The sequence below is a fragment of the Taudactylus pleione genome, unplaced genomic scaffold, assembly GCF_031769625.1.
Source record: "Taudactylus pleione unplaced genomic scaffold, aTauple2 ptg000113l, whole genome shotgun sequence".
Classification (NCBI taxonomy): domain Eukaryota; kingdom Metazoa; phylum Chordata; class Amphibia; order Anura; family Myobatrachidae; genus Taudactylus; species Taudactylus pleione.
This window is the reverse complement of record NW_028284515.1, coordinates 7,661,833-7,689,033: the sequence shown is the minus strand read 5'-3', so window position 1 is coordinate 7,689,033 and position 27,201 is coordinate 7,661,833. Positions and strand designations below refer to the sequence as shown.

General features: G+C 47.0%; 1 protein-coding gene across 6 annotated transcripts in view; it reads right to left on the bottom strand.

Annotated features, from left to right (window-relative positions):
• PCNX1 (pecanex 1) overlaps window positions 1–27,201 on the bottom strand; it is a 127,252-nt gene that overhangs the window by 62,214 nt on the left and 37,837 nt on the right. For 5 of the 6 annotated variants that reach the window (XM_088471221.1, XM_088471222.1, XM_088471223.1 and 2 more), the window contains exons 5-6: window positions 24,231–24,320; window positions 19,637–21,304 (exon numbers count right to left, since the gene is read on the bottom strand). In XM_088471221.1, coding sequence (XP_088327347.1) covers window positions 19,637–21,304; window positions 24,231–24,320 — 1,758 coding nt within the window. The remainder of the gene's footprint in view (window positions 1–19,636; window positions 21,305–24,230; window positions 24,321–27,201) is intronic. The other variant, XM_088471224.1, reaches the window with a different exon arrangement.

Sequence of the window (27,201 nt, the reverse complement as noted above, 5' to 3'; positions counted from 1 at the left end):
AAGGAAAAATCTGACCGTGTGTATGCACCATAACACGGTCATACATGTAGCAGTAACGGCAACTTGACTTAACTAAAATATTTAGATTGAAATTAAATTGCGCCTTTTCAGGTGTGCCCATCAATCCGGTCATCTGCTGAACGCAATAAGAGCTCTTGCCCAATCTGAATGCCCATAGGTTTTTATTTAGTTGGTTAGCTACATGTGTATCCAAATTGGTAACCAATTCTGGCACTTGGGCCAAATGGCTGAATCAGCCCTTGCATGGCCACCTGAAATATGTGGGCTGAGTTTTCACAAAAATTAGAGTTATGGTAGACTTGCCTAGATAACTCCTTTTCTTCGAGGTCCATAGGAATACCATGGGGATATTATGGTTGGAAGACCAGGCAGCAAACAGTTAAAGCTTCTGCTCCCAGAATGCTCCGGGTCCTTCCCCATATATATACCCCGCCCCTAGCCATAGGACTTGAGTTTAGTTAACAAGCCTCAAGGCAGGAGAAGTAAAAGATGAGAAGGAGAACAATGTTACACCAGAAACACACTTACATTAGATGAGGGAATCTGTGACCGAAAGAATATAACCCAATCAAGCCAGGTGCATCAGGGTGGGAGCCCCGTGGACCTTGGAAAAAAAAAAAAAAAAGTTATCTAGGCAAGTCTACCATAACTATTTCTTCTTCAGGGTCCATAGGGATCCACAGCGATACCATGGGGATATCCTAAAGCAGTTCCCCTAGAGTTGGGGATGCTCCTGAGCAGAAAGGAGGAGAACGCGTCGTCCAAAGACCACGTGGCCGCCTTGCACAAATGTTCAGCAGAGGCACCACGGCTAATTGCCCAAGATGGCCCTACAGACCAAAGAAGAATGTGCTGTCACCGTGCTTGGGACAGGGAGATCAGCCTGTGTGTACACCTGAGAGACAGCCATGCGTAGCCATCTCGCCAGAGTCTGCTTATTAGCTGGCCATTCTCGTTTGTGAAAACCATATAATACAAAAAGAGCATCTGATTTTCTAACAGTTTGTACGCTCCACATAAATACGGAGAGCACAAACTTCATACAGGGGCTTCACCTACAGAAAGGTCTGGAGCTTGAAAAGCTGGAACAACAATTTCTTCACATGAAAATGGGACACTACCTTAGGAAGTTAACCCAAACTTGTACGAAGAACAGCTTTATCCTGGTGATAAACCAAAAATGGGGAGCGACAAGAGAGCGCTGACTAATCAGAGACTCTGCGAGCTAAACAAACAGCAAGAAGAAAAAGTGTCTTTGCGGTTAACCATTTCAAATCCACAGAGTCCAAAGGTTCAAACGGGGAAGTTTGTAGTCCCTTAAGAACCAAAAAAAGACAAATCCCACGGTGCTACCAGTGGAACAAAAAGGAGGCTGAACTCGCATAACTCCTTGGAAAAAAATTCTGACAGTCTGGTTCCAGAAGAAGATTGCTTCAATACCAGATGACAGTGCAGAAACCTGCACTCTCAAAGTGGCTAGACGTAGACCTTGTCTAATCCTGCCTGAAGAAAAGCCAGTACCCTGGAAATCCTGAATATCTTATGATCATAATTCCTACAGGAACACCATTGACCTAAAGAAAACCAAACTCTGTAATAGATGAGGGCAGGTTTCCATGCCCTAATCATTTGAATTAAAGAACTGGAAAAACCTTTCGATCTTCGAAGATTCAAGAGCCGCAACGTTAAAGCCAGGCGAGGCAAGTCCAGATGTTGGCAGGTACCCTGCGTTAGTAGATACTGCCATAGAGGAAGAGGAAATGGACTGTATGGACAGATTCTATATGTCGGTGACCCAATGATGTCTGGGCCAAGCCGAAGCCACCAGTATTACTGTTCCGCCTTCGTGCTTGAATTTTCTGAGAACTCTTGGAAGTAGAGAAATTGGAGGAAAGAGATGTGCCAGCTTGAAGTCCCATCTTATTGCCAGTGCGAAGGCTGCTAATCGGTCTCTGGACCCGGACCTGGGGACCTTGTGGTTGTGGCATGATGCAATGAGATCTCTCTCTGGTAGATCCCATTTGTTTACCAGGAGCTGAAACACTCCCAGATGGAGAGACCACTCTCCGGCACGCATGTCCTGGCGACTTAGGAAGTCTGCTTCCCAATTGAGTTCTCCCGGTATGAATATTGCAGAGATGGCCGGAAGATGATGTTCTGCCCAAATCAGAAGTTTTGTTACTTCCTTCATGGCTGCATAACTTCCTGTCCCTCGCTGATGATTGAGGTAGGCCACTCTAGTCGCATTGTTGGACTGGATCTGGACCTGTGCCATGACCAGAGCTCTGTATACTGCTCGCAGTTCCAGAATGTTTACTGGCAGATTACTTTTTTGATTTGTCCATCTTCCCTGAAAGGTGTGACAACCTGTCACTGAACCCCTTCCGCAAAGGCTGGCATCCGTGGTGAGAAGCACCCATTTGGAATCCAGAACGGGTGCCCTTTGTTTAGATGATTCTTTCTCAGCCATCACAGGAGAGAGTGACGAACCTCTGGAGTGAGAAGAATCCCCTGAGACCTTATCAGATGATGCAGTCCATTGCACCTGGAGAGAATCAATCTTTGAATAGGCCTGGAATGGAACTGAGCATAGCGCACCATGTCGAAAGTGGATACCATTGATCCCAGGACCTGCATTGCTAACAGAATTGATACCCTTTGCTTGCATATTCGCAATGATAGATCCGCAATAGGACCTACAAACAGATAATATGCGGGATGCCTATATTCTGTGTGCGACCGCCGGTGTATCTACATGCGATATGATATGTTAAAGTGGGATGCAGCATTGAAACTAGCACCTGCCCCATGCCAGGTGCATATTCTCCATCAGAAAAACAAGAGATATGGTAAGAACTTACCTTTGTTATCTCTGTTTCTACGAAGTCCATAGGGTCCACAGGGTTGACCTTGGGGGTATAGCTGGATCTGGATCCACGGGCACCACGCAGTTAAAGCTTTGCTGCTCCCAGGATGCACTTGGGTCCGTCCTCCTCTATACCCCGCCCCGGCCACAGGCACCTCAGTTGGTAAGCAGCTAAGGCCGGAGGAGGAGACTAAACAGAGAGAAGGAAGACTGGAACACACAAGAAACCATACTCACAGAAATGGGAGACGGAAAACCGGTGACCAGCCACACAGCCCATTTGAAGCCAGGTGCGTCAGGGCGGGCGCCCTGTGGACCCTATGGACTTCGTAGAAACAGAGATAACAAAGGTAAGTTCTTACCATATCTCTTGTTTTCTACTTCAGGGTCCATAGGGGGTCCACAGGGTTGACCTTGGGGATGTCCCAAAGCAGTTCAACTAAGGGCGGGGACGCTCCTGTGCTGAAAGGAGTACCCGGCGCCCAAAGGATGCATCCTGAGAGGCGAAGGTGTCAAACGCATAAAACCTCAAAAACGTCTGAATTGAAGACCAAGTAGCCGCCTTACACAGCTGAACAGCGGAGGCGCCACGTCTAGCAGCCCAAGAGGGACCCACAGAACGAGTGGAATGAGCCTTAACAGAGGCTGGCACAGGTAAACCCTCCTGCGCATAAGCCTCACAAATAACTGAACGAAGCCAACGGGCTAACGTTTGCTTGTTGGCAGGCCAACCCCTCTTGTGAAAACCGAAGAGGACAAACAAAGAATCCGACTTCCTAACCGAAGCAGTCCGGTCCACATAGATTCTAAGTGCCCGGACCACATCCAAGGAAGCCTCACCAGCAGAAAGATCAGGTGACTGAAAAGCTGGCACAACAAGTTCCTGATTAATGTGGAACTTTGAAACCACTTTGGGCAAAAACTCAGGACGCGTGCGGAGCACTGCCCTGTCCTGGTGAAAAATCAGAAAAGGAGGGCGACAGGAAAGCGCCCCCAATTCTGAAACCCTCCTGGCAGAAGCAATTGCCAGGAGAAAAATGGTCTTAAACGTCAGCCACTTGAGCTCCACCGACTCAAGCGGCTCAAAAGGAGGACCCTGCAAGACCCTCAGTACCACCGTCAAGTCCCACGGAGCCACCGGAGGCACGAAGGGAGGCTGGATCCTGAGAACACCTTGGAAAAAGGTGTAAACATCTGGCAGTGTAGCAATCCGTTGCTGAAACCACACGGACAAAGCAGACACATGAACCTTCAGAGAGGCCAGGCGTAAGCCGAGGTCCAAACCCGATTGAAGAAATTCCAAGATTCTGGAAACCCGGAACACCTGCGGATCATAGTTTCTGGATTCACACCACTGAAAATAAGTGCGCCACACCCTGTGGTAAATCCGCGCGGAAGCAGGCTTGCGTGCCCTAAGCATGGTACCAATCACTGAACTGGAGAAACCCCTAGACCTCAAGACGGCTGTCTCAAGAGCCACGCCGTCAAAGACAGCCGACCCAGATCCGGGTAAAGGCAGGGCCCCTGAGACAACAGGTCCCGACGCTGAGGAAGAAGGTACGGAGCGTCGATGGAGAGGCACCTCAGATCGGAGTACCAAGGACGTCTGGGCCACGCCGGAGCCACCAGCACGAGCGTGCCGCCGTCCTGCTTGAATTTCCGCAGAACCCGAGGAAGTAAGGATATCGGAGGAAACAGATACGCCAGGTGAAACGTCCATTTCACCGACAGAGCGTCTACCAGACAGGCGCCTGCGTCTCTTGTCCTTGACCCGTAAACGGGCAACTTGTGATTGTGACGGGAGGCCATCAAGTCCAGCTCCGGCAGCCCCCACCTGTCCACGAGTAGCTGAAACACCTCTGGGTGAAGCGACCATTCCCCGGGATGCACATCGTGACGGCTGAGGAAGTCCGCCTCCCAATTGAGGACTCCGGGAATGAAGACTGCCGAGATCGCTGGAACGTGACACTCCGCCCAAGCAAGAATGCGAGACACCTCCGACATTGCTGCCCGACTGCGAGTTCCCCCTTGGTGGTTGATGTACGCCACCGTGGTGGCGTTGTCGGACTGCACCTGAACCGCCCTTCCGTGAAGAGCGGGGCCGGACGACTGCAGGGCCCTGTACACAGCCCGCAGTTCCAGGATGTTGATGGGGAGAAGTGCTTCTTCCGCGGACCAACGACCCTGAAGCGATAATGAGCCGGTCACTGCCCCCCAACCCCGAAGACTGGCATCCGTCGTGAGTAGGACCCAGTCCGGGATCCAAAAGGGGCGCCCCTCGACCAGATGCGCCGTCTGAAGCCACCAAGCCAAAGACTGCCGAACCTCCGCGGACAACACCAGCATCTGAGAGCGGATCCGGTGAGGTAACCCGTTCCATTCCGATAGAATCAGCCCCTGCAGGGGCCGGGAATGGAACTGGGCAAATTCCACCATGTCGAATGTCGACACCATGGACCCCAGAACTCTCATAGCTGAATGGACCGACAGGCGGCAACTGCTCAGGCAACTGTGTATCCGCAGCTGCAGGGAGGAGACCTTCTCTGGAGTCAGGAAAATCCGCTGCTGACGAGAATCCAGCAGGGCTCCCAAATGAGCCATCCGCTGTGATGGAATCAGGGAGGACTTCTTCCAGTTTATCAACCACCCGTGTGCTTGAAGACAAGCAATGGTCAGGTGGAGATGTCGAAGAAGCACCTCCGGGGAGCTCGCCAGCAGCAGAAGATCGTCCAGGTACGGCAACAGACGTAGACCCTGACCCCGAAGGTGGGCAGCCATAACCGCCATCACCTTGGTGAACACCCTCGGAGCCGTGGAAAGGCCAAAAGGCAACGCCCGAAATTGGTAGTGATGGTTCAGGATAGCAAACCTCAGATACCGCTGATGTGCCGGTGCTATGGGCACATGGAGATAGGCGTCCTGGATATCGAGGGAGACCATATAATCCCCGGGTTCCATCGCCAGAATGATGGAACGTAACGTTTCCATCCTGAACCTGGGAACTCTGAGGTATCTGTTCAGAGACTTCAAATTCAGGATAGGGCGATGAGAACCATTGGGTTTCTGTACCAGAAACAGAGTAGAATAGTACCCCGTCCCGCGCTGAGACTGCGGAACGGGAACAATGACCCCTGCTTGTAGCAAGGATTCTATAGCTACCTGAATCTGACCAGCTTTGGTCTTGTCCAGAGAAGGACTCGTACAGAAAAACTGGTGGGGCGGCCTGAACCGAAAAGACAGGGCGTACCCCTGAGAGACTACTTCTCGAACCCAGGCATCCGTGGTGGTATTGTGCCAACACTGGGCGAATTGGAGAAGTCGGCCTCCAACTCTGGGGTCCCCCAGAGAGAGGCCCGTCCCATCAGGCAGCAGGCTTATCCTCCTGCTTGGAAGAAGGGCGCCGAGCACTCCATGCCTGCTTCTTGGGCTTGGGTGCGGCCTTGGTCGCCGAATGTCTCGGGAAGGACTGGCCCTTGGCCTTACCCTGAACCCGAAAGGACCGAAAGGCAGAGCTCCTCACTTTAGCCGGCGCAGAGGCCGAAGGGAGAAAAGCCGACTTGGACTTAGCCAAAGTATCCACTATTCTGTCCAAATCCGGACCAAATAGTAAATCACCATTAAAAGGCAAGGCCTCCAGACCCTTTTTTGAATCTGCATCAGCCCTCCAGGACCTCAGCCACAGGGAGCGCCGAGCAGACACCGCTGCAGCCGACACCCTAGAAGTGAGCAGGCTGGCATCCAAAGACGCTTCCCCAATATAGGAAGCTGCATCCCGCATCTGTCCCACTAACGCTCTCTGGATATCCGGAGCCTCATCAGGAAAGGTATCCTCCAAGGCATTGGCCCATGCCTCAATGGCTTTAGCCACCCAGGAGATAGCCATGGACGGGCGAGCCACTGCCCCGGAAAGAGAATAAATGGACTTTAAACAAGTCTCCACCTTCCTGTCCGTGGGATCCTTCAAAGAGGAGATAGACGGCAATGGCAGCGTCGCGCTTTTGATCAAGCGGGTAACGTGGGAATCCACCGCCGGCGGAGTTTCCCATTTCCTGCAATGAGCTTCAGGAAAAGGATAGTTCGCCGCCAACCTCTTCTGTGGATGGAACCTCTTACTAGGTAATTGCCAGGCCGCCGCCATATGATCCGATAATTGATCAGACAGGGGGAACACAGTTGAGGTCACCTTGGCCTTTTTAAAATTAGGAAACTTCGACCTAGGAGCCGGCGCATCATCCTCAACATGTAGGATAGCCCGCACCGCCCTAACTAAGGCTGGAACATTAATGGAGGACTTAGCTTCCACCTCCTGCCCCATGACATCAGAGTCAGAGTCCTCATGGATTTCTCCATCATCTGAGGACACTTCCGAGTCCGACAACTGCGCAGCTAGTGAACTCACAACCGGACGTTTAGACACCCTTGGTGGCACATCACCTTGCAACATGGACTGAAACGCCGAGGATGAAGCCGCCAGACTCTGTACGGAGCTGGATAGAACATCCACCCAAGGCGGAGGAGCCGTCGGAGCAAAACTCTGCAAAGGCACTACAGACTGACGCGTCCCTGGGGAAGACTGCACATACACAGGCAGTCCCGAGTAAGGACCCACAGTCTGGGCCCCGGGGGAAGACCGCAACGTGTGGAACCCTCGGGGAATGGGGGATGGTGGGCTGCGGTAACGCCCTAGAAGGGACCGCTGATGGGACCGATAACCGGTCCGCAATAGACGCCAGCACCTGTGAAAACATCGCCCAAGGAGGGTCCTGTGATACAGGGGGGTTGGAGGGGTCCGGTACCAGCTGGCACCGCCCGCACAGACCATCCTGAGATAAGTCCTCCCCATCAACTCCAGCAGCACAACGTCTGCAGGAAAATAGCACAGGAGCCACAGAGCGCTCAGTCTCCTCATCAGACATGATACCGTAAATCACAAGAAATAGGTATCACCAGAGGAATTACGGTTTTAACACCCGCGCACTCACCAGTATGTGACACAACAGCCCAGATATGGTACTGTGTAGCACACAACAGTATGTGACTGACCCCACAAATACGTGTTTTATATAAGTGAGGGTCTCAGAAAAACGCCCTTCCCCCACACACCTGCCGGGCCGTAGGAGAAGGAAAGGGATAGTTATAAGCTGACAGTAAGGAGAATAAGTCACAGACAGGCAGCACTAGCAATAGTCACATACAATGCAGAAAAGTTATACTCACTGCACCTTCCGCTACAATCAACCGCCCAGATTCAGTGTCTGGGAGGGCTATAGCGCTGTGTACACTGTCCTTTATCAGGGGAGAGGTACACAGGGGGACCGGTCCACTTGATACCGCCTGGGAGTCTGCGATGTGCCAGTAAAGATGGCCGCCGGAGACCTCAGAGGAGGAGTGGCCGAGAGATAAGAGCAGCTCAGCGACGCCAGACTCCTAGTTGAAAGGCGCGCTGAGCTGAGGGGAGGAGCCGCTAGACAGGGAAGGCTGCCTCCCCTGGCTAGCAATTAACCCCCGGGTTGCCGGTCCCGCTACCAGCCTGATACCCTGGTGGTCTAGCGGACACGCGGGGTATTCCTCAATTGAGGGGGAGCCCGCCACCGCCGCTAGCGCCTCCGGTCTGTCCCCAGAGACCGGAGGCTCCTGACTGCATTGAAGTATCCGCGGGCCGCCGCACGCGGCGACCCGCGTCTTACCTGATCCCCGTCGCGTCTGGCAGCAGTCAAGGGAGTCCCCAGAGCCCGGCTAGTACAGGCTCTGGGGTCCCGCCGCGATCCCCAGAGCTGTACTGGCGTCGCGGCGCCAGCGGGGAGAAGGAGCGGCAGCGTGGACGTCCTAAAGGACAGTCTGATGCTGCCGCTCTAACAGTGTAAAAAAAGTAGAAAAAAATAAAAAATTTCTCTTTTAAAATAAAGCTTTAGGGGCTGCTCCTGCAGCCCCACTGCGACAGGGTGACCCGACTCCGGCCGGGCACCAACTAAAACTGAGGTGCCTGTGGCCGGGGCGGGGTATAGAGGAGGACGGACCCAAGTGCATCCTGGGAGCAGCAAAGCTTTAACTGCGTGGTGCCCGTGGATCCAGATCCAGCTATACCCCCAAGGTCAACCCTGTGGACCCCCTATGGACCCTGAAGTAGAAATAGCCTCCAATGAAAGTGATTAAGCAAATAAGTTTGCAACCGGTTATGAAACACGGCCATAACACATCCATAAGACTGTACATCTCAATGCATCAAAATAGCCACCTCCCAGCACATTTCTGAAAGCACGTGTCTCAATCACTACTGCGACTGTACATACACACCGTGGTATGCATACGATGTGCAACTTTCCAGCTACTTAGATGGATGCGCAGTAGATAAACATTAACCATTTGCGAGAACATTAGCATTGCAGCAGACTCAGCATCAGGCCCTCAGTGTGGTGTGGCAGTTACCAGATTATACACCTGCTCAATGATCACGTCCAAAGTAATCTCTCTACAGGGGTGGGGGAAATATAAAAGGGAAGAGATCTGGCTGCTGGCTAACTCACAATTACAAATTGCAAGATGCCAAAAAAAAAAAAATACAAATAGGGTAATATCGAAAAACAAATTTGAAAACAGTACAATTCTGCACTGGTAATGAAACTGAACTTTTACACCATATAAAAAAAAAAAAAAAAAAAAAACGTGGTGGATTACAAATACGCTAGACCCTGGCTATACCCGAGCAATTGCCTCTTAATTATGAAGGGCTTCATACCATTATGTGTCTGATCGAACACTCCTACAGGGTAAGCTCAGTGCCAGTCTTTTCTGCTTAAATTGGTCACAAAAGGTGGATGATTCCAGGACATGTTTGCATGGTGGAAAGGCCTGAAAGCTGTGATATCCACTCCACAGATTCTAAGTGTTGACATATGTGCTGAGAAAATGGGCACAAACCTGAATCTAACACATGATTTAGCGATGCACTGTTCTTAATTTTTAAATCGCACACATTTACTGCTTGAGAAGTAGGGTGTGCTGTGTTTTAACATTGTCAATTCAACTATAAGGTTTTAGAAAGCAATTGTGGGAATAAAGTCATAATCTGTGTTATTTCATGTGTTTAATAACATGTGAAAAGAGCAATAATGCAGATAGGGGTGAACACGCTTTTAATTCTGCGATTAATACTAAAAATGTAATGGTCACTGTAGCTGTATTACACCTTATTGCAAGGTTGCTTTGCTTATTGTTTAGCCCTAAAAGAGGATATAAAATTTTTTTTGTTAATTATCCTGTTCTGCAAAAAATTAGGGAAGTTATTTTTGTAGCCGTGAGATACAAGCAGGACGACTTAAATAGAACCGTCTTTGAAAAAAGTGCATGTATCCAGAACTGCTTGATGGGCTTCTCTACACTTGTTTTTTTTTGTTTTGTTTTTTAGAAGAGAAGTATCAAACCTTGGAGAGACAAAGTGGTGAGAGATTAAGTACCAACCAATCAACTCCTATCAAACACAGCATGTCCGTTAGAAGCTGAATGGTTAGTACGTTCTCTCTCTTGAGTGGCAGACTACAGCCATGGCCAAAAGTTTTGAGAAAAGTATTGGTTTTCACAAAGTTTGCTGCTTCAGTGTTTTTAGACCTTTTTGTCAGATGTTACTATGGTATACTGAAGTAAAATTGGTAATAAATAAATAAGCATTTCATAAGTGAAAAAGGCTTTTATTGACAATTACATAAAGTTTATGCAAAGAGTCAATGCTTGCAGTGTTGGCTCTTCTGTTTCAAGACCTCTGCAATTCGCCATGTCATGCTGTCAATCAACTTCTGGGCCACATACTGACTGATGGCCGCCCATTCTTGCCTAATCAATGTTTGGAGTTTGTCAGAATTTGTGGGTCTAAAACAGGGCCGGATTATAGAGGGGGGGGGGCCTGGAGAGGCAACAGTCCTGGGGCTCTCACACCTAAGGGGCCCCCACACAGCAGCACAAGAGCAGGCACCGTTATTAAGCCCCACCCACCTTGCGGCAAAATGTCGCGATTCGCGGGTCAATCGTCTGGAGGCGGAGCCAGCATGATGCAATTCTATTACAATTGTGTCGTTTGGCTCCGCCCTTTCCGATTGACCCGCGAATCGCGGCCAAAGCAGAGAGGGGGCGGAGCTTAACGGTGCCTTCCTGCCAGGTTTCCTCCCCATCCACAACATGCAGTGCAGATGGTGCAAGGTGTGTGTGTGTGTGTGTGCGTGTGTGCGTGTGTATGTATGTAAGTAATGTATGTGACACATGCATGTGTGGTGTATACAAGTGTTTTTCTGTGTGAATGTATGTGTAAGTGTATAAATGTGTGTGTGTGTGGTGTATGTGCATGTATGTGTATATATACAGTGCCAGCTCCAGGGCTAATAGCGCCCTGTGCCGGCAGAGTGCTGTGCAGTCTTTATCGCAAGCGATGTGCGACCAAAATTGGGGGCGTGGCCTAATTTCCATAGTCCACGCCTCCTTACATGTTATCCAAACAACGTCAGGCTGGCGGCCTCCCCCAGCCATCTCTCGGCACTGAATGGATGCCACGCACATGTGCACAGCATCCATTCAGTCTCTGAGGTCCCGGCACCGCCGCGGCGGTGGGGGGTCCCCAACCCCCCAATTTGGCCACCTGCAGACCACTTCGGCCCGCGTGTGGAACAGCGGGACAGTACTGTCCTGCCGAAATCGGGATGCTGGAGAAGGGTGCGCCCTCTAAGGGTGGCGCCCCTGTTCGACCACTCATGTTGAACACCCTTAGAGCCAGCCCTGTGTATATATAAATATATACAATTATATTGATAGGGGCCCACATAAAGTTGTTGCCCCAGGGCTCCCCTCACACCTTAATCCGGCCCTGGCCTAAAAACACTGAAGCAGCAAAGTTTGTGAAAACCAATACTTGTGTCATTCTCAAAACTTAACTTTTGGCCATGGCTGTAGGGTAAGCACCAATCAGTGGTTTTACATCTTACTGTGGGCCACGCACCCCACAACCTTAATGGTGGCAAAACACTGGATACTAGAATCCTATGAAAAAGCAGCGACAACAATGAGTTTAGACCATGGCTTTTATTGCTGTTTGCTTTTAGCAAACACAATAGAATACAAAACTATGAGAGCTGTCAATGTGGTTCTTTGCAAAATTATTTACTAAGACTATTCTCCGTTTCAATTTCCCCAGCAGACAGCACAGTCTCCTATAAGAGGTGTCTCCCAGATAAGGATTGTGGGCCTGATTCACAAAGGAACGGACAGATGCGGACGCACGCAATCGGTCGCTGCGGGAATATGCTAATGAATGCACACGCACGGTAGTCGCAGCAGAACAAGTAGACGCCCAGCACTACATAATACCACCCATTTTCCTTTACTTGTGTCCTCTATACCTGGAAAGACAGCGGAAACATCAGTAACATCGAGAACCATCGGACCCATAAGCACAATAGTGGTTGTTCTGACCCTCCTACAGACATCGCAAGACTTCCAGTGTGCAATTAGACCTCAGGCTGTGTCCACTGCCACAAAGGCTTAATTATGCATGCCCCTGAAACTCCATCCAAACGCACAGGTAGGCCTGCGTATGCCCGACCACCCCCCGTTACTACCCAGAAATGGCACTTCCTGTCAATCACTCTGCTCTGGGTTTGCGCAGCCTCTGCAAATGCCTACGCAAAGCTAAATAATCGACAGACTGCGTGCATCTGCATCAGTGCGTTCCTTGCTGATACAGGCCCTGTGTTTGTTGCTCTGATTTACAAGACTAGCTGCAGCTACGGACCCACTGCATGAGGATAAGAAGGCTGCTATGGCACGGAGAGTGTTAATGCTCCATGCTGCAGCACCATTTCCAATTATAGGTGCTATGCACCCCATTCAAAACTGTACAAATCTTTAAAACTATATGCCACAGCACTATATTACACCCAGCAGTTGCTGCATTGAATTGTAAACATGTGAAGGCACTCCAGGCCGGGAAATTTAGGTCCTAGTCTACAGAGCACGGATAGCTTCCACCCAGTGGTGGGCGTAAGGAACTCTGTGCCGCAGAGCACCTGATGCACCAGTCCCAGCACTTTGCGCCAGGACTAATGTGATGTACTGGCCACAGGGTGATACTGTTGTAAAATAAAAAAATTAAAAAGCTGTGTGTATATTATATCTATAGCTATCTGTATTTAAATGTTTTGAACACTACAATCAGGAAAGCCAGATCCTTGGGTTGCAGTGCAATAGTAAAAAACCCAGGCACATTGTAAATTAAATGCTTGGTATTTATTTTGAATATATTGCATGAAATCGAAGTTAAGTATGTCTTATCCTTGGTGGTCCAGTGGGGAGGCTGTAGCAGCAGCCCCCAGGTCCAGAACAGTGAACTTTGCAAGCAGCCTCCCGAGTTTGGATTAATTCAGAAGGTGGTGAAAGAGCAGACAGTGCAGCCAACTAACTGCTACACCGGAGCCCTGATGGTTCCTGCCTTGGGAGCAAGAATACTGCAGCCCAAGAGTCTTGCTGCCTAGAATCTGGAGGCAGCATGTAGGGCAAAGGGAGCAGCCTAAAGCAGTTCTCCTGGAAGTATTGTTTTTAGGTAGACTGAGGACAGCCCCACTTTCTAGACTTCAAGTGGCCAAGAATTGTGCTCTCTCACCAGGCATCCTAATGCACAGACAGGAGAACACTCAACTCTGACCACTGCTTACACGATTAATCCACCCAATGAGGATACTTGTGCACAGTTCATGCATCCCTTTGAATTGGCTAAAAGAACACGGGGCTGAATTACACCTTGCTGTAATGTATACTGAAATTGAATAAAAGGAGCTAACTGAGCCTTATTTTTGTGCATTCTCTTGACCATCTTGAGAATAGCATTACATTTTACTTTTGAACATCTTGTGTGTGGATATTCCTAGTAACTTTCCCTAGGGATACAGGTCTGATTCAACAAGGAATGCAGTTGCTTATACGCATGCAATCGGCTGATTGTTGCGTACGCATCGCATACGAACTAGCCACTGCGCTCGGGACTGCAATTGCAGAGGATACGCAGACCCATGGCAGAGTGATTCACAAGAAGTGCCGTTTTGGGGGTAGTGACGAGGGGGGGGTCGGGTGAACGCAGGCGTGCCAGTGCATTTCAACGCCAATGCATGGGCGTGCATAAATTAGCCACTGCGATACCAGATGCCACCTGAGGTCTCATTGCGTGTGCTGAAGTAAGCAATTCCTGAGTAAGGTCTGGGCTTCCCTAACTGTCCAATGTTACTAATTGTTTCTCTATTAAAGTATACGGATGTGAGTAAGGAGAAGTGGGCGTCCTTATGTCAACCTGCGATCGCAATGCAAACATTTAAATAACTGCTGATATTAGCAACGCAGTTGCATGCGTATAAGCCTGAAAGGGATCCATAGTGAATCAGGCTCAGCGTCTTTTAAAGACATTTTACTGGAATAAACATATTCTTGCTTCAAGCTGCTAGAAATTGCTTGTATCCTGTGACCACAAGAATAAGGCAAACCGCTATTTAATTCTTAGGCTGTCCTGCGGTTGAGCCCAGTGTTGCCAAATGCAAGCCCTTTGCCAGCTTCTAAACGCAGCACTGGGCCATAGTAAAAGGCTAGTGGGGAATTCGCACAAACCAAGCAGGTGGTGTTGCAGCAGCAGGACCACACATACCCAGAACAAAGCCATTCCAGGTGCCAATATAGGAGACTGGTGGAACAAGCCGCTCCAAGTGCCGGTACAGGAGACTGGTGGCACAAGCAATTCCATGTCCAGATATAAGGAGCCTGGTGCTGTCAGCAACCCGGCTACAACACAGTGGGAAGAGTACGTAACAGATGAGTACTGACCAAGAGGAAATCCCTATACCCCAAGAGTGAGAGAGTCCACTAATGTTGTACATGAATAGAATAACTTCCCTGCAATATGTAATGGCCAGAGTAGTAAGGCCATTAAGTCACATTGGCCATGAGGAGTATCAGCTCTGTTGTGGTGGTTATAAAGAGAACAGTGTGCAGAGAAAAAAAAAAAAAGGATTGGGAAACAGTAGTGAACAAGGGTCTGCTGGTAATCTTGACCTAATTCATAGACTGGCTACATTAAATAGTAACTAAAAATAGAGCAATTCAATTGTTTCCCCGTTCAGGTGCCCAGTAGTAGTTATCGTGGCCACAAGCACCGGGTTTGACCACGCACAGCGGCTAAACCCATTGAAAGAAGTGGTTAGGGAGCCCAAACAGCCATCAAAGCACCCCAGAAAAATGGACTTTAGACATTTCTTCTCACACCTCAGCAGGCTACGAGAAGGAATGTGTCCCCCAGCAGCTTTAGGAGTCTGAACGGAGAAACAATTGAATTGCTGTATTTGGCGCCTATTCGTATAGATGCCCAGCAGGGGAGGTCTATAACAATTGAATCGCCCCCTTTGTGTTTGTGCCAAGTGTACAAATTAAAATACAGTCAATCTATACTTTGTGTAACTGCCGATGCCGCATAGAATCCAGAACTCAAAAGATTCCAGGGGTAAGGCAACTTGGTTGGGCCGATCAGTAAAACTATTCTCCACCCTTGAATTGACCACAAAAGGGCATCACTGCACAGAATCTGCCTGACGCAGTGTGGGGAGAAACTGTGTGTATGTGTACCAACAGTGCATGCACGAGGAAAAAGGCATACATTCGCCCAAATACAAAGTTTTGGGATCTTGAGGTGCACCATCTTCCGACCAGTACGCTTGGCTTTGTTACCAGTGATCCTCATCAGTAAGTACTTTCACCTGCCCTTTACAAGGTGCAAAAAGAGATGCCTGGAAAACACGTATTAAGGCTTATTTCCAACTCTGCACAGTCCACAGTTCTGTCAACACTCCCTCACTGAACTTCACTTATGTGAGAATGTCACATTACGTCTCTTCAGTGGTAAGTGTATGATCCTAATGAGAGTATTCCATACTTGCATGCTCTCAAATCCGAAACGTACGCAGTATGAAAACACCCAAGATACGCCCCTCTAACAGGCATATGTTCAACTTTTCATCAGCCCCTGAATGAGGAAACTGAAAATGATAGGTAAAGAATTGGAGTTCTTTCCAATGAAAATAGAAAGTAGTAACTCTTTAATGAAAACTTCCAGAGACATGATAGAGGCTGTTGGATAGGTGAAAAGGAAAGCAAACAAAAGCCTAATAGAACAAGTGCTTATAGCTTTATTGTGCACAAACTGAAATACAACTAACATATTCCCAGGAGCCATCTGGCATTAGAGCACTTGAAGGGACTGCTCTGTGCCACACCATACAATTATCCCAATTAATCAGACATTAACATATCAGTCTATGTATTCTGCATATATGAGTGATTATAATGGCTACCAGGTGTGCGAATTAAGTTTATAATTTGTGTACACAAACTAATACATACTGCTTTGAGAAGCACAGTATATATCTATAACCTACATATAATTACAAATTCATTTACAGTCCCCATTTGGTTGTAGGATTTTATCTGTGCATATGTAGGTAAATGACTGTTTCCCTGGTAATTTCCATATTTATCAAAACATGCATTAAATAAGATTATATAAACAGTGTAAAAAGTGCATGCTTATACCAACATATTGCCGGGATCACGCCTGGTTGTTCTAGGTTTCCCCAGAAGTCGTGTGGAGAGCGTTGTAGCCAATCTATAGGCAGGAAGAGGGCCAAGTAAATGACACGCCTCCTCAGTCTCAGGTGGGACTGTGATCATAACTGGGCTATAAGGGGTGTTCTCTCATAAGGAAAGTTCAACAAGGCAGTGTCAGCACAACTGCGGGCTGTGCAGAGCTGGCCGGTAGAGTAAATAAAGCTGTCTTCAGACATCTTTTGCACAAACTATTCAGAAAAGGTCAGTCAGCCTACAAAAATTCATAAACCCAGTACATGGGTGAAAATATATGCTTTCCCTCCCCCCCACCCCCTATGAAAGCAAAGAGGGAGCATCTGCAGCCGCGTTATGGTCAACTCTTCATTGGGTCCATTGTGTGCTCTTAAACCTCCAAAGTGGTTTGTAGCCATCAAATAGTGTGTGTTAGAAAGGAGTGTGCAAGGTTACGGAACGCATACATTTACACTGCCTTGAAATGCAAACTTTCAGTCTGAGACTATTGCCCATGAAAATGTCCCCTTGTTGAATAGAGTCCTGCAGATGCTGATGATTCTGACAGCAGGACTCTTGCATGCTGCCACTTTTAGTGCATCCCTAAACAAATTTAATTTGCTAATATATGTCTGTGTAGGTCTGTCTGCGCGTATTAGCACCTACAAATTTTCTCATGAACATGGACCCTACTTAGCAGAACATAGGCAGACACTCGTACACACCTAGTAGTATTTTAAGGTAATTTAAGTATTTTGATTATCAGCAACTCATGTAAGCATAAATCATCATCATAGAAAATCTGGCATGCAGAATACAAGATCACATTTTCTTCGGGAAAACAAAACCACCCAGTGACCAAATTAATATATGAAAGAAATTACAGAATGCTTTCCAATAAAATATAAAATGAGAAAGTTCTATTTATAAAAGCAGCCCTTTACAAAGTACTAGGAGGTTTCTAAAGCAAGAATAGGTTTGGATGTCCTTTAACCCTGCGTCAGGCGCAGCTGGCCTGACAGGCGCCACAAAGATGTTCTCACTCACCTCTCCGCCGCAAGGGGGCACTGGTGCCTGCCTCACCTAGTACCTTCCTATCTCTAGGTGCTGTTTGAAACCCCCTAGTCAGTATTCCCGCCGCCTGCGTGGAGTGCAGTAGTGCCCTTCCTGGCCTCTCAGGCTCATTGCGCCCGAACTCGTCCAAGTTTAGAAGGTACGTATTTTTTATTTTCTCACAATTGTGTATTTTGCTCATTTTATGAAGGAAAATTACCAAGGTTGTGGGTATTTTGCGGGAATACGTAGGTTTGCCCAGGGTGGCCTCTTAGGTACACTGCGCCTCTTAAAATTTAGTATTTGTTGTTTTACTTGCTTTAAGGTTAATAAATGTGGTTTTGTAAATCTGATTTCCATATATTCTCTCTTTGTACATCCTAACGAAGGTCACTGATCACTTTAAGAGCGTTCGAATTTAGTTAATTAGGTGCTAATGACGATTTTATAACAGGTGCCTGTCAGGCGCACTGCGCCCGAACCTGGGAGTCCCAGAGGTGCGCTGATGCAGGGTTAAAGACGTTTTCAGACAGTGAAAGCGGGTCGTGCACAACCAATTCCTTACACACTAGCATAGATCTGGGACAACAGAGCAATAGGTCAGACATTGCATTGGCTGTTATATTTTGAAATAAATACTGGAAAAAAGCTGGCATCAGAGCCGATAGATATGGGGGAAAAAAATGGAAGAATTTCAAGGATTACATGAATTCTGAAGTGAAATCCATAGGACAAAAATGCAATGTTAACATAAAGCATTATACGTGAAAGGCAAGTTGGCTGAATATTTAATATTACGTTTACTGGTCTAGAAGACAGGAAATCAGGTATGCAAACAGCAAATTAAACAAGTAATACACAACATGTCAAACTGCAGCATACACGACACTTGGGACATATCACACACCCTGAGGAATTAGATCAATCACATTGAAGCCTTTTGAAGTACACAAAAATCAAAAGATAGCAAACAGTGACAAACACGACTGAGTTAGGACACAGACCACGCATGCGACCAGAGACAGGAATGAAGTCAGAATTCAAGATTATGTTGGTGCCATATAAACAAATAAAACACATTTCAAAGCAAAAATCAGGAACATTGTGTCTACCTTTAAATGTGTTACAGATTTTTCTGAAAGTGCCATGCATTTCCGGGGCAGGTTATAGAAAGACCTAGCAAACACTGCTCGACGAGCAGGGATTAGAAGAGCGTTTATATGCACAGCTTGCAGATATGCTGTTTGTTCATTTAACAATTCGCTAAAAATGTAGCATTTGCTTTTTTCCTCAAGCAGGTCATCCAACCGTTCACTGGACGTTCAAATGAATACAGAGAAAATGACATTCCTGATCTAAAAACTGGGAAAGGCGCAGCTCACAAGTCCTGTGATTTGCCTGATCTCCAGTTGGCTTCTTGTTACTTGAAGGAACGTCCATTCCATTTTAAAACTGTTGCACGACATCTCGCTTTTAGCTGAGCAATGGGTATAAAGCTGAAGTTTAGCGCATATATTTCACACGCACTACTCTGTGGCAGTATGACTAACTGTGCCTGCTGCAAGGGCAAAACTTCCGTTAAATCTACTCCCGACATCTTCCAAATTAGTATGTGTGTTCTGAAAGCGAGAGCGGGGAAAAAACCCAGCAGATTATGGAGCATGCAGGCAAAACAACATCTAAATCCATGCATAATTATGCAAGCACAAAAGAAGTTTTCCCTCGAGAAACCTGCAACACATCATGATTAAAGAATATCACATAAGTGCAATGTAGAAAACAAACTCCTTTTTTTTATTAATTATAGTAGGCTCAAATGATTTTAAAGAAGTCTGAAAGTTTTGCTACCAGCAGATATTGCATCCTGCATCAGATGAATAGCGGATATAATCTTAATAAATGTCCTCATGCTTTTTAACATTACCAGAAATTGAAAATGCTGCCCAGGTGATTAGCTCTGCCTAGTAAGGGACATAAAAAACTAATGCACTAACAACTTTTATGCTCATGCGTCTGGATAAAGCAGATACACTAAAAAACCTTAATAAATTACAATTTGTTACATACCTCCAACAGCGGATTCTCTCTCTTCTACATCTTGAAATGTAACCTGGCTGGGTAAACTATTCCTTGAACGTGTTACAGATTCTAACTGTGAAGCCCGCCCTAGTAATGACAGCTGATCTAGAACTTCCCCCTCTTTGGCCTCTAGATCGGACTTTGAAGTGGTTAATGGTTTGATACTTTCAGGGGCTGCCAGTCTGTTAGGATCGCCCAAGCTAACTACAGTGCCACTGTCCAGGCTTAACACCCTGCCACGGCTTTTTGTGCCACTTCCACTGGAAGTTCTGCGGTTTGAACGCTTCTTACTAGTTCCTTCACAACCTAAGCGAGTTCGATGTGTTTCTGCTCCTCTCTCTTTGATGTGATATTTTGTTCTTAGAGCAGTGTATCTGGCCTCAGGAGACTGGCATGAATGAGAAGTAGTGCTGGAAGAGCTATCGCTGCTGAAACGATGGGCCGACTGCACACTTGAGGTCCTGCTCAAGTCGCTTTGGTCGCTAGAATCCTCGTCATGACAAAACCCAGTGCTGTGAGGTTTGGTATCAGCTATGCCTTGAAACGAGACGTATTCTTTGTGTCTACTGGCGTCAAAACTGCTGGCTCTTTTTTTACCTGTCCGCCTCCTACACGATTTATGAGAAGAGGATGTCCTGTGTATTAAACTGGATGATTTGGGTCGTACGTCGCTATCCCGATGCTTAATACCCGTTTCTTTAAAGGATCTTAAATCTACTAAAATCACTGGTTTCTCACCCGGGTCGTCATGACTTACTGAAAGCTTTCCAGGTAACCAGTCAGCTTGCGCAGTTAGTTCATTTGCATGGGGGTTCTTGTTTGCTTCTTCAGATGCCGACGAGCTAAGTCCCCTTGGACTTTGTACATCGTCAGATGTGTTAGCATCCTTGGTTTTCTGAGCTGAATTTCTTTCTACAGCGGTCCGAACACTACTAGTCCTTTTATCAGTAGCTGAACTATGCTCCTCCTCTGGGTCACTACAAAGGCCTCTCTTTACACCACTCGCATCCTCGTGTTCAGATAAGATACTCTCCACATGAGTTGAACTTGTCTGTTCACTTTTGTAGCTGCTAATGGTGCTGTTTGTGTCCCGGTCTGTCCCACTGCAGTAGCTTTCTGTGGAGCCACTGCTCCTCGTGCTAAGGCTCCTTAAACTATCCATGCTTTTGTCAGACTTCATATGTTTCACACTATCATTCCTTGAAAGCTGCTGGGCTCCTTTGCTTTTGAGACAGTCTAACTGAAAAATCCCTGAAGCACAAGCATTATCTACGAGAGAATCTTTGGACCCAGAATGTGGTTTGGAAGCTTCAAGTTCACTAACAGGATCCAGCCCGCGCCTTTGTTGATAGAGTGTAAAGTCTGTGAGGGAAGTGTCTGGAAAAGCAACAGCAGAGCTTGAAGTCCTTGGGACACCTCTTGGTCTATGGTCTTTCCTGTATGAGTGCGAATGCAATGGAACGAGTGAAGCCATTTCTGTGTCACAGGCATTAGACAGTGATAGATCCACATGGTGATGGTGACTATGTGTTGCAATTGAACCTTTGTCACTGAAGTCCCTATTTAGGTCCTTGCCTCCAGACGATATTGAAGGCTGGATGGAGACAAAGGAGTCATTGGAGACCAGACGGAACAGCTTATGATCCACAGTCAAATCTGTAGAAGAAATATTAAAAAGAGTTAAGCAAACAGCAATTTTAAACTAGAATTTGACCACACATTAAGATATATTTTAAGAACCATATTTGGATTTTACATGTAATTACTGTATGTAATCTGAGTACGGCACTCATGTAATCATGTATATATGTTAAATTAGGTCCTGGTTTATAACATCTTGTGCTTACGTCCTGTGTTGTATGGTGTTGTGGAGCCGGTTTGTTGCTTTATAAATAAAAAGATAACAATACAGGTCAAAATAGAGATAAAAGAATAATGTATTATAGGCCTGATTCAGAGATGAACGCAGTGTCTGTCGGAGGCAGTGGAGGTCACAGAGAATTTATAGGCAAAGTGATTTTGGGGGGAGGGAGGGAGGTAAAAAATGCAGACGTGTCTTGGGACAGTTTTCTGGGCGTGCTCTAATAGGCCCCTGCAAATTCATTTGCAGCTGGAGAGACCCCTGCGCCCTAGGCGAGATGCTCATTCTGAGATAGCATAGGTTTGCTCAGAGGTTTGATGAGCGACCGATGTTTCCACTGTTGTACGGAAGAGGAAGATGTGAGACGCCGGAGGTGGGCAAAAGACGGCGGCAGAGTCATTAGCATTTTTGCAAATCCACTGTGTAAAGAACCATGGTCGCGACGGGATTGGCGTGCATCTCTGAATCAGGCCCTAGGAGAGGTTACCGGAATCAGTCATCCTAACTTACCTTCTTTTCAAACTGGCCACACGCAGTAAGACCTTGGTTGGTCAGTTTGACAAACCTTTATACCATTAGACCATTCTAGACAATTAAAATTTGAACAGGACAAATCTGACCCAGCAGAAATAGCAGACACTTACATACTACAGCAGTAAGTACCGTACAACTGATATTCATTATGATCATACGATACTGGACACCAGGACATAAATAGAACAGATATGATCAATATAAAAATCTCTAAATGGCAAACAGATGTAAATTTAAATATTCCTAACAAACCCAACCAGACCTCAATTCTAAATCTATGGGTATTATATATACATACACAAACAGACTGCAGAGATTAAACCAACTAAAAAGAAAAGTAACCTTGATATGATAAAATTCAAAATAATTAAAAAAAAAAAAAAAAAGTGTGGTATATTTTGTCAACATTTACAATGTCGACACACAAAGTCGATACTGGGATTTCCCGTTCACTTTTACTCTAAGCCAAAAGCTAACCACAGGTAAACTAATAATGTCAACAGTTTGGCTGTTGACATTCTGAATGTCAACCGGCTGAATGTCGACAAACTGTCAGCATACCTAAATGGCTTCAGAATATTTTACTAGTGTAAACACTGAAAGCCCCAATATAGCCAATTAGTTTAATATTGTACAAAGACGACAAACCCATAATGACTGTACAATACTATTAGTGGATGAGTTAGAAGTAGGCACATAAATTAAGAAACATTGTTTTAAATTGTTTTCAGATATAAAACCCAAACTGTTTATGCCTTCTGTGTTCAGCAGTGAGTTATATTAATTATTTGCATTAGAGACCAATGCACAGGATGCCCCACGCATTCAGCAAGCTAAGTTCCAGACTCCCGCTGAGAAACGGTAGATTGCAATTTTCAATTGCAGATAAACTTACACTAATAAAATGAATAGAGTGTACACATTGCTTATCTTAAGTGGTATATACGTATACACAAATTATCTCCAACAGATGCCATTGCAATTCTGTAAAGTGCTGTACTGTAATAGCACCCTTATTCAACGTCCACCCGTAACGCAGAAAAGATGCTGAAGTAACGAGACATGCAGCGAAAATAAAGAACATATTGCACAACGAGAAGAGATGGATTAGCGGAACGCCGAGAAGCAGGGGCCTACTGTACTTTTTCCACCCAATCAAAATCAATTAGGATTTCAATATTGTCTGAAATAAATTACCATATAATTGAGTTTTTACTTAGTTTATCTCAATAACCTTACGTATTCCAGATGTTGCTATAAGTTTGTACCATGAGCCAAACTAAAGCTGACACATTTAGATGCTTATGCCGCCCTCTAGTGACCATGGAGGTACTTTAGTATTATGGACAGAATACTATAACCACAAAATGAATTAGCATGTGATGTGTTTGTTTTGCAAATATTTGTACTTTGCTTCTCTTGAGACTCGCGGTTTTGCCTATTGCAAAATAAAAATTTGGTTCAAGGTCATTTTAGAATGGGGCATTCCACAGCTGTAAGCATTCAGATGAACAACATGTGCACATGTCACAGCAGAATGAAGTAACATTGTGTTGTCTTTCACATGGTTTGCACTGCAGATATGATCAACATACAATCACAAAATGCATTAAAATAGTAGGTAGGTATATAAAAGTTTATGAGCTCCTCTTTTTTTGGGGGGGGGGGGGGGGGGGGGGGGCGCAAAGCAAAAAGTCCCATAACACAAGAATTTGTACAATCTGTGCAGTGTATTTTGCAGAGGAAAGAAGCAAAATCTATTGACACTAAGAAATAAAATATTCATGCAGCAAGACATTCAAAATAACTGTATACTACGCAGCTATAGAAGCAATGTGTAAGACCAATGCATTCAATGTACTGTTAGAAGCGAGAAAGGCCTATTCGCCAGGCTTCTATATTTGCAGCATTCAATTGCCTAAAGGCTACGGCAGGGTGAAGCAGGGCATTGGTGTTCCAGCTGTTGTGGAGTTATATCCACCAGGATGCTCAATTTGCTAAACATCATGGCAGCTGTGGATCAGCCATACTTAGGGGCCGATGGTTGCCTAGGACGAGAGGGCTACTCTTGAAAGCTAGTACAAAATGAGCATTTTAGCATGCAACAAGCTGTAGAAGTCCAACCAAAGGTGGAAACAAAACCGCAACAGCCAGGGAGTCTTTAATACAAGGACTGTTTCGTTTTACCTTGGTCTTCACTTCCTTCTTTGCACAAACTATAGCTCTGGCCAAGGCTCAGACTGATATCATCTGAGGTCTTTGCAGCATCTGTATCCCCTGCAGAGACAAGAAGAGTCATACTAATGTGATCCATGCCCCTGGTCACTAGATCAGCATACCATACATCACTCACATGTGCAAACATACCAGGAACTTGCTGTGAGGATTTCAGGGCCATTGACACAGATCACATTTGTAGAAATGAACTAAGAGAGCAACTAGTTAGCGATAAATGTTTTTCTAGTGGACTCAATACCAACATGCTGGATGCAATTATTTTTTGGGGCTGAATATTCAGCCTCTTAATTCACTACGATCTGGCGATATCGCCTAGGCAACAAGCACAGGGTAATCAAAATTAATTTTTTTTTTTTTTTACAATACCATCACAAAGAGGACAACAGAGGACTCTGGCCCTGATTCAGAGCTGAACGCTCTGACAGTGCGCTCGCTCTAAATCAGGGCCGTCCTTCATTTTTTGAGCGGCCTCCTGGCCGCTCGTATAGCTGTGGGTGACCACCCACAGCTATAGCGAGCTGCCAGGAAGATGGTCGCGATGGTCAAGACCATCGCGACCATCGGGCTTGCGACGAGACCCTTGTGGTAGGGTCTCGTTGCCGCAAGCCCTGGAGTGCTTTCGGCTCTATCAGGCCTCACTGACATCACGGTAGTCGTGGTCAGGCACGCCCACCAAAGGGGGCTTGCTGTCACTCACCATAGACAGCACGCCCCCTTTGTAGCGAGACCCGGAGCGACGGCTTGCCCGTCGCAATCCGGGTCTCGCACATGCGCACAACGGAGCCGCCTCAGTCGTGCGCATGCGCACTGGGCCAACATCGACCTGTCCCAATCCACACACAAAAAAAGACCTCAGACACACTGACTGCAAATAGAGATCAAACTAGTTCCTTGGTCAGTCAGCAAAGACAATCGGCCTGATTCAGAGAGGTATGCTACGCTGCCGTTTTTGCATTTCAGCGATCAGTAAACTACACATACATCTAATGCTGCACACACGGGACGATTTTCATGAACAATAATATCGTTCAACGATAAATCGTTCATTTTTAAGCAGTGAACGATCGACCAACGATGCAAGTTCCCACATAAACGATAACGATATATTTAATCGTCCATGCATGCAGGCCAACTTGGACGATATAGTCAACTTCCTCTGTTAAGAGATGGGGCAGGATGACTCACTGAAAGAAGTGTTTGAACGATATCTTTCAAGTCGTTGGTGGTACAGATCGTACCGTGGGCCTGATTCAGACCCGGTCGCAAGCGCTGAGCACTCGCAACCGGGTCGATGGTGGCCCAGAGCGTGACAGCACGCCTCCTTTGGTGGGCGGGCCGGGGGAGTGGCTGCCCAAACGGAGGCGTTCCCATGTGAACGCCTCCGTTTGGGGGCGGCCCCACTGACATGAGTGATGTCAGTGGGAGAGATTTCGGCTCTGTTAGAGCCGAAATCTCTCTGGGGCTTGCGGCAACGAGACCCTACCACAAGGGTCTCGTCGCAAGCCCGATGGTCGCGATGGTCTTGACCATCGCGACCATCTTCCTGGCCGCTCGCTATAGCTGTGGGTGGTCACAGCCAGGAGGCCGTTCTAAAAAAAATAAAAAATAGCCCGGCCCTGATTCAGAGCGAGCGCTCTGTCAGAGCGTCCGGCTCTGAATCAGGGCCCATGGCTTTATTCTCAATGCACATGTGTAAAACTGCTTTACCGTAGTCGCCCGCTGCCACCTAGTACGCTCGGTATGATTGACAGGCCGGCAGCATTTGGGTGAGGTAACAGAGTTACGTAAAAAATGCAGGCATGTCGCTACCTGTGACTGCGATCCTGTACGCAGGACTGCAACAAACGAATGATCTGTAATGGATGCTGGGTACAGTGATCTTGCTGAGCGACAAAAGTGGGTGGGTCCCAGGTACCCCCTCACTTTAAAAAATTGGGGTCCTACTGCACTGTTTCTGGGTCCCATCACATATTAATGGGGGATGAGGGCAGGCAGCAGTTGGGGTAAAGGGGGTTAAGGGCAAGCAGCTGTCAAGGTAGAGTTGGGGTAAAGGCAGGGGAGAAGTTGGGGAAGAGGGGAGCAGTGACGTGCGGTGAGGTCAATGGCTGTGGAGGCACACATGTATAAAAACAGTTTTATACCAAAACTCTGGAGCATGACATGGAGTATTATAGGGGAGGGAGTATGACAGGGGAGGCTCTACCTCCCCTGACTGCAAGTCCCTAAAGGGGAGTAAGGCTAGGGAGGGGTAAGTGCAGAGAGCAGTTGCCAAAGTGCTGGAGGGCAATGAGGGAGCAAGGGTAGACAGCAGTGATGGGTGTCCTTCTCATAAACAGGCAGGTGACATTCATCCTTGGGCAGCCTGCTGATCGAGATGGACTCTCCCCAGCCTTGCTGCAGGCTCATGTTCAGGAGATGGCCCAGACCTTAGCATTTCATGATTGCATCCCCATAGAATTCAACGTGACTCCTCCTGAGTGGATAATCTTTTTAGGACTTTAGTGCTCGAAGTGGGGTGGTATACACTAGTTTGGTATACCCACCACTTATTTTCCCCCACTGCTTTTAAAATTCCTCAGTGATCAAAGAAACAAATACATTTGTATTAGAACAGCACTACGCGGCCTGTTCTAAATTTGGCAGCGCAGGCAAGCATCCTTTACCTGCACCCTGCAAATGGTGCACTCCACATCCCCACTATATTCCATTTCTTCAGTTGAGCACAAAGAGATCCAGGAGGAGAGAGCGCCCGGCGGCATCACGAGGTCTCAGGAGGCGATTGAATGAGGAGACGCTGATGCCAGCGGTGATCGGTTGGGGACTCGAGGGGATGCTGAGGATGTCATTGGGTCAGCTACTGTGGCGCGCACACCGCGCTTCCCGCAGGACCCGCTAATATTTTAAAAACAGTCACTCACTG